We start from the raw sequence: 8095 nt of genomic DNA, 5'->3' as shown, positions 1-8095 counted from the left end.
AATTTAGATGAATTTTATGGTTTTTTCTAATACTTTTTTTATCTGAATTTACAGAGTATTTTTTTTTTTTTTTTTTCGGATTAGGATTATTATATATTACTAGAATATTTCACTTTTTTGTTTTACCATTTGCATGTGGTATAAAACATTTATTATGCTGTAGTCAACATAAGCGTGAAACCCTCAATAAAATCTAGATGAATTTTATTGATTCTTTCTAATACTTTTTTACTTGAATTCACATAGTAAATTTTTTTTTAGATTTTGATTGTTATAGATTACTAGAATATTTCACTAAATTTTTTTACCATTTACATGTGGTATAAAATATTTATTGTACAAATAGATATATACACACAAGATGAAATAATTATCGTACTAATAAATACAATTTCTTTGTTGTGTGAATCTGTGTAGACAGATAAGAAAAACATACAGATATTAATCCTTTTTACTAGTTTCATTTTTAACTTGGCATTCATATAAAAATTTAAAATGATAAAAAAATAAGATGATTGTTATATATCAGTTTTATTTTTATTTTTTTTATATTATTGAATTACATGACAAGATTTTTTAATTATTTCGAAATAAATGACTAATTATTTAAGTAACATGAAATAGTGATAATAAAATAAAATTTCACACTGTTGGAAAATATTGTTGAGTGACAGATTTTTCTAGATATGGTGTGTTACGTTTGTTGTGTAAATTTACCTAAAAGTGAAAAACTGGTAAATATTTATCGTCTTCATTTCTCACCCAAAACAAAATAAAGAATAAAAAGAGACAAATACTGTAAATTACACTGAAAATTATGATTGAATTTTTTTTCATCACGCAAAACCTTAAAAGTACTCTCGTACTTACATCTATATCTCTCTCTCTCTCTCTCTCTCTCTCTCTCTCTCATTGTCACTTCTTTGGTAGCTGCATCAAATAGTTCCTACAGTTTCCACATCAAAGCCATAATCATCACGCCTCTCTCTCTATTCTTTTTCCCACAACACAACAGTTTCCACATCAAAACACCGACCCATCAGTCTCTCTCCTCTCTCTAAAAAGCTCATGAATCACTGCTCTCCAGACATTCCAGGACCATTCTGGTGGACAAAAAACCACCACCACCACCACCAACAACAACAACCACCCTTCATGGAACCCCCTCCCAAAACCCCTTCTTCCCACCACCACAGCGCCGCCGCAGCCACGGCGGGCTTCAATGTCAACCTGAACAACCAAGAAGACGACGAGGAATTAGCCGTCGGAGAAGAGAGAGAAAACCCAGAAGATGAACAATTCGAAGAAATAGTCAAAGAACCCATGTTCGAAAAGCCTCTGACTCCGAGCGATGTCGGAAAGCTAAACCGACTCGTCATTCCGAAACAACACGCCGAGAAATACTTCCCCCTCGGCGGCGGCGGAAGCGAGAAGGGTTTGTTGCTGAGTTTCGAGGACGAGTCAGGGAAGTTGTGGAGGTTTCGGTACTCGTACTGGAACAGTAGCCAGAGCTACGTCTTGACTAAAGGCTGGAGCCGATTCGTCAAAGAGAAGCGGCTCGACGCCGGCGACGTCGTTTTGTTCGAGCGCCACCCCGTCGACGCCGACCGCCTTTTTATTGGCTGGAGGAGGCGCTCCATCGACGGAGCGGTGGCGCCGCCGGGTGCGGTGGTGGGTAGTGCTGGCGGTGGAGGAGGTGGGGGGTGGACCAGGGTGTTCTATTCTGCGCATTCTTATCCTTCGCACCCTCCTAGTAATAATGGGCCTCATGCTATCCCTATCCCTATTGCTATTCCTATACCATACCAACCCGACTGTCTTCGTGCAGGTATATATATCATTTTCATTTTCCTTGCTATACACTCACACTACATTCCATTCAAACCCTATCTTAATTTTGTTTTTTCCAATTCTATACATATATTATACAACTGTCAAAGTGCCTAAGAAATCAATTTCCCTAATTTCAAATTATTTTTTTTATTTGATTTTTTATAAAATAAATTTTCAGTGAGACAATATTGACTTAAATTTGTTTAGTAATTGAGTGACAAAAATGTTTTGCAATTTGAACAACAATGTCAAATGATATTTTGAAATTATTTAATACTTTTATTTTAGAAACACTTTCCAATTACTTGGGAGCTAAGCTTTTATATCAGGGGAAAAAAAAAATGTATTTAGAAATGATTTATTTGTAAATACAAATTCTATACATCAAAATTTCACTAAAATAGTAAGTTATTTTAATGGGTCTTTTTTTTTTTTAATAATTTGAATGGAATAGATATAAATCTTCAACATCGTTTTCTAAATAATAAAAAATAAAAAAATAAATATTAATATATTATTACTCTATAAATATTTACAAACAAAGAGCTACTGTATTTTTGCAATGCCAGTGAAGAAAATAATTCAGTCTGTTTGGTTTGAATTTTCTAAATTAAATTTTTTGAAATCTGAATTTTTAGTTTTCGTGTATTTTTATTTTTAGGGAATATTTTAAAAATTTTAAACATTTTTTTTACTTTTTTAGATACACCTTACTTACTTAGATATATCTAAAAAGTAAAAGAATTGTGAAAAAATATTTTAAAAAATTAATAAATACATAAAAATATAAAAAATGTACTAAATTCTTGTATTTTTTTATATTTTTGGTATTTAGTGAATTTTTAAAAGATTTTTTTTATAATTTTTTTACTTTTTAGGTGTATTTATGTTAGGTTGTCTAAAAAATAAAAAAATTGTCAAAAATATTTTAAAAATTCAGTAAAAATAAAAAAATACAAAAAATAAGAAAGTAAAATTTTTTGAAAAATGTTTTTTAAAAAATAGAAACAAGCAAGCTTTCCAGATGTATTTTTGCTACCTCCAGCTAATACTGTCTGATCTGTGATATAAACATTTGTCACATTACACAAGACAAGACCAAAGTTTTTGGAGGCTTGTAGTTAAATGGTTAGCTGGAAGTAAGCATTGTTCTACAATTCTGTCTGTCTGTCTCTCTCTCTCTCTCTCTCTCTCTCTATATATATATATATATATATTATGCTAAAAATACGGAAATTAAATATAGAATCAGATATATATATATATATATATAAACACAAATGGATAAGATTTGTTAATTGGGCTCACTTCTCAAAAAAATGTATCTATTCATTTGGCTTTTGTATTTGATTCTGTATTTTGTTTATCTATTCCTAGACTTGATTGATATATATGTTGTTTGGAGATAAAAAATTTTGAGGAGTTTGTTAGGGGAAGAAACTGAGGCAAATACATGCACGTGTTGAATTATTGCAGGGACAGTTGTGCAGAACCAAACAACACCTAGTAGTGGGAACTCCAAGAGACTGAGGCTGTTTGGGGTGAACCTGGAGTGCCAGACAGATGGGTCCGAGCCATCCACCCCAGATGGTTCATCCATGTCGAGCCAGGGTCAAGCCCACTGCCAATATTGCACCATTTATAATCCTCATGCTTCAAACCACTATCAAAGTGACAGCATGGTAAGCTCTCTCTACATATTTTATAACTTTTTAATTTAAGACCGTAAAGTAGAGTGATGAAGAGATCGCTATAGATAGATAGATAGATGTGTCCAATTTTCCACAATGATTTTGTTGCTTCCTCGGACAGATATACAATACAGGTCTTAGTTTGCTTGGGTATGTAATAGTATAATAATAGTTTTGGTTTGACAAGTCTAGTAGGCCCCATTTGCCTAACAAGTTGATTAATTTATTCACAATGACAAGTGGGTTAATTAATCACAATCATAGAAGAGAAGACCTCCTCTACCCTTGATATGAAGTAGTAATGATAAATACTTTTTAAAAAAAAAAAATTTATGGGTACATATTATTTTCCAGCTTGAAGTGTAGTTCAACAAGTAAAGATCCTTTTATGGAAGCACTGAACATATGCAACTACAACTACTGAAAGATAGATTTTGACATTTTTGGGATTTACTTATTGTCCATTCCATTTCCATATATAATATGTAGTACATACATATGTTTGTATATCATTTTCGATATATATATATATATATATATATGTACGCGCACTAATATGTGCAAGAAATTGTGAAGAGAGTTGAGTGTAGTGGATAGCAGTTATTAGTTTAGTAATTTTATTTTTTTTGGCCTTATAATAACTGATATAGGCTACATAAATATTTCGATTGTTGTGGATATTTTAAAAATCAAAATTGTATGAGTTGTGTATTTTTATATATTGATAGTATAGATATATTCATATGAATCATGGTATTAGGGTAACCATGTGTGTTTTTTTGATAATTGGATATCCGGATCAGTATGTGCACCTTGACTAATCTCAAGAACTGGACAAACCTCCAGTCGTTCCATTCCAACATTTGAAATGTTTAGCCTTTGTGAGATTCGAACCTGCGACTTCTTAGGTAATAAATTCTTTGGTTGTTTTTCCCTCCTACGACCTTTTAGATGGTATACCCTTTGATTGGCTTCTCCTCCAACTAAGCCAAAATTCTGGGAGTTACATGAGTTGTGATATGTTGTGTTACATTTCCACCAGCCCCACTAGAGAACATTTCACAACGGTGTGGAAAATGCAATTCAGGACACACCCTGAAAAAATAAAAAATAAAAAAGAAGGGGTATATGATTGCTATACAGTGGGCCTATCTTCAATACTGTGGGTCATCATCAGATACAACCCATGTTGAGATGACTTTTATTGGGCATGGTTAGTGGTCCAACCCTACTAGCATTTGCATTCCCTTTCAATAACAAAAGTCAATAAATTAATAGACCTTTGCTTCCCCCTCCCTCCTTTTATTACCCAAAAAAAGTACAGTTAGAAGCCAACCAATTCCACTGGAGTGTGATTTGGTTTAGTTTGGCTTGCTAGTCACATTTTGGATGGTACCTCCATCCTGTGAAGCAGCATTCAATGACACCAATGCATTGCCTACATACATGTGGTGTTTATAGTCTTAAATGGATCCGTTTTGTATTTTAATTTTTCATATTGTGTCAATTTAATTTAATTTGTGACATTTGTTAAAAATTAAATAGAAATCAAAGGTAAAAGATCCATTCAATAGAGAATTCAATCACTTTGAGGAAAATGAATAAATATTTTGCCTTTTGATTTCAGTTTAATTTTTATAGGAGTGTTGTTAATTAGACTAAATTGACACAATGTGAAAAAATTTAAAGATAAAATCAATGCAATTAGAAATGTAATAACAAAATTGGCACATAAGGCAAATTAGAGGGACTATGAATGTAATTTTCACTAGAAATTAATAATTTTATGCTTATATCAATTTCATTTCAAGTGAATGAGTCATTATATGACCTGAAACACTAAGGCACAAATAGTTTTTTTTTTTTTTTTTTTTTTATTCCCTTTTTCTGAAAGTGAAATGGATTTGATTTTCAGTTAATTAGGTCATGTTAGATAGTGACTCAACATTGAACCAAACCAATCTAAGTTCTAGTTGATGTTCACATGGTTTTTGAGGTTGAATTTAACCAAGTTGTATCTAGTTATTCAATTACAAGTACAGTTGTCAAGGGTTTCTAGTCCAAGGCATTATCTTAACTCTCTCTCTCTCTCTCAGGTGAGATTAGGGGTTAAAATCTCATTAGAGATGAGAATAGGGTGTGAGATGAGATTAGGGTGTGAAAAGCTTCTTAAGTTCTATCTGTTTCATTTCCACTTGCTATTTTGCCATACTTTTAGAAGTAGGTTAAGTATATAATTGTATTTTCAATTATAAAAAAATAAAATAAAATAGACTTATCTAATTGAGATAAGAATAAGATGCAACTAAACTTTTTAAATTCTTATCTGATTGACATATCATGTCACTTAACGACTCTCTCATACTTTGTATGTCAAATATGTAATTGTATTTTTTATCATTTAAAATAAAAACAAAAAATTAAGAAAGTGAAGTTTTTAAAGCAATCACCAAGTAATTTTATGATCCATGAGATGGATTGTCATGATATTGGGGGCTTTGTATTATTATTGTATGCATGCTTCTTAACACCTTTTCATGGTTGGTACTCAATTCAATAAGGGACAATCATGTACTAACTCTCACTCTGTATTATTATTGTATGTCACAGGATATCAATTATTATCGCCAAGGATAAAGATCTGAGGATGTGACTTCCAGGAATTGACTAATTTACAAGAACTTGGAATGTCCACAACAAAAAAAAAAAAAAAAATTAAAAAAAAAAATTTAAAAAGAAAGAAAGAAACTGAGAAAATCCCTGATTTTCAGGCAACTTTCTCTCACTAGAAAATGTGGGAGAATATCATCATCATCAAGCAAAGCAAAGGGGGGTAAGGTAAGAGGAACAACAAAATCAAATAATGGGGGAGGTTGAAGGATAGAGAAGACTTATGGAGAGAGAAGGGGATGGGGCTAAGGGCCCACAAAAGATAGGGCTAATGTCAGACAAGGCCCAAATGGGGGAATATGGTTGGTTGCCATGAGGAATCTAATATGCATAATGGTCTACTGTTGGGATTCTGCCTGAAGATTTTTCCATGGGGGAAGAGGGAAGGGCCTCCCTCATTCATCATCATTATCATCATCACAATAAATAGGAGATGGTGTGTCTATGAGGGTGAGTGGGTGGACTTTTTTTTTTTTTTTTGATTTTTTTTTTTTAACATGAAAAGACAGATGGCATGGCATGGCACAGACCAAGTTGTACTAATCCAGTCCCTCTCTCCATCCATGTAGCCAACATGTCTTGGTTCATCTCTTTTGTATTTTTTTTATTTTTTTTGTAACATTTTGGAATTAATTACAAAAATATTGAAAATGAAACAAATTCCCATTATTTTTCTCTTTCATTTTTTGGCATGCGATAGGTGAGTTTAATTTTTATTCATCTACCTTTAAAGAAAATGAATAAAATTGATCCTATTTAGCTCTAAGTTAATTAACTGAACTACTTTAATTGATCACTTCTATACACTTGAGAGGTCAAGAGATCAATCACTGACTAACAATAATAGGTTATTTCTCTTTCTATTATAGTGAATTTCTTGAATTGTTATGGGGGCCTTTCTTGTATTATATAGTGCTTTTTTTTTTTTTTTTTTTTTTTTTTTTGATCAGCAAGAAGAAATCTTTATTGATGAAATCATAAAAGAAGAGTACATCAATAAAGAGGAGCTCGAAGCTACATTAAGCTCGGAGCTCCAGTTGGAGAGAATCCAACACAAAGGAAAACCAAAGTAAACACAAACAGAAAAAATACACAGCAAGGAGTACACTAGCAGCATACACACCCCAGCATGAGAGTGAACAAAAAGGCAGATTTCACTCCGCAGCAGGTTACCCACCATTTAGCACCCAAATCTGAAACAAAATCAAACTAATCCAGGAAGCTGAGCAGCAAACAAACCTACAACTCCAAACCTTTGCACCACAAAAGCTTAAAACAGCAGAGGAATTTTTGCATAACTAAAACCCAGCACACTCTAACTGCATAAAAAACCAGAGGCAAAAACTGTCACACAGCAGAGACTATTCTGCACAGATTGAGATAACACTCTGCAGCCTAGCATGCCAACCGAGAGCATTCTACAGAAGGACTGGTAGGAAAAAATAGGACTCCTCAAATAGTTCACCCTCTGAAAACACCTCCAAAACTGAATCTGATACACTGTAGATTAAACATGAAGTCATGAACTGAGAACAAGTGTTCCTTAAATACTTCCTTAAACCACACAGCCATTTTTAACTTAATCTGATCTGTAATTCCATCCACATTAGGGACAACCTCCTGAAATATACATTCATTCCGATGTTTCCATAGAGACCACATCACTACAAGAGGAAGGGCATTACACATCATCATTTCCTTTTTATTAAGACCCACCCCTGCCCACCATTCAAGCATGTCCTCCACTGAGGCTGGCAGTGCTCCTTGAATCTTCCACCATCTAATCATTTCATACCACACTTTGCAAGCCACTGGACATAATAGAAACACATGTATGAGAGACTCAGCTCCAGATTTACATAGACAACATTCTACAGATGCACCAGCAGGCAGAACACTAA

At 33.1% G+C, this 8095-nt stretch overlaps 1 protein-coding gene across 1 annotated transcript; it reads left to right on the top strand.

Annotated features, from left to right (window-relative positions):
• The first annotated feature begins 802 nt into the window (after nt 1–802).
• LOC114282179 (B3 domain-containing protein At2g36080) lies at nt 803–6854 on the top strand. The gene is made up of 3 exons (XM_028224821.2): nt 803–1828; nt 3310–3515; nt 6135–6854. The coding sequence occupies exons 1-3, from the start codon at nt 1069–1071 to the stop codon at nt 6159–6161; spliced, it is 993 nt and encodes a 330-aa protein (XP_028080622.2). The 5' UTR covers nt 803–1068; the 3' UTR covers nt 6162–6854.
• The last annotated feature ends 1241 nt before the right edge of the window (nt 6855–8095 follow it).

Source organism: Camellia sinensis, chromosome 3 (assembly GCF_055761805.1).
Source record: "Camellia sinensis isolate YWXY chromosome 3, ASM5576180v1, whole genome shotgun sequence".
Taxonomy (NCBI): domain Eukaryota; kingdom Viridiplantae; phylum Streptophyta; class Magnoliopsida; order Ericales; family Theaceae; genus Camellia; species Camellia sinensis.
This window is presented reverse-complemented; position numbering and strand designations above follow the sequence as displayed.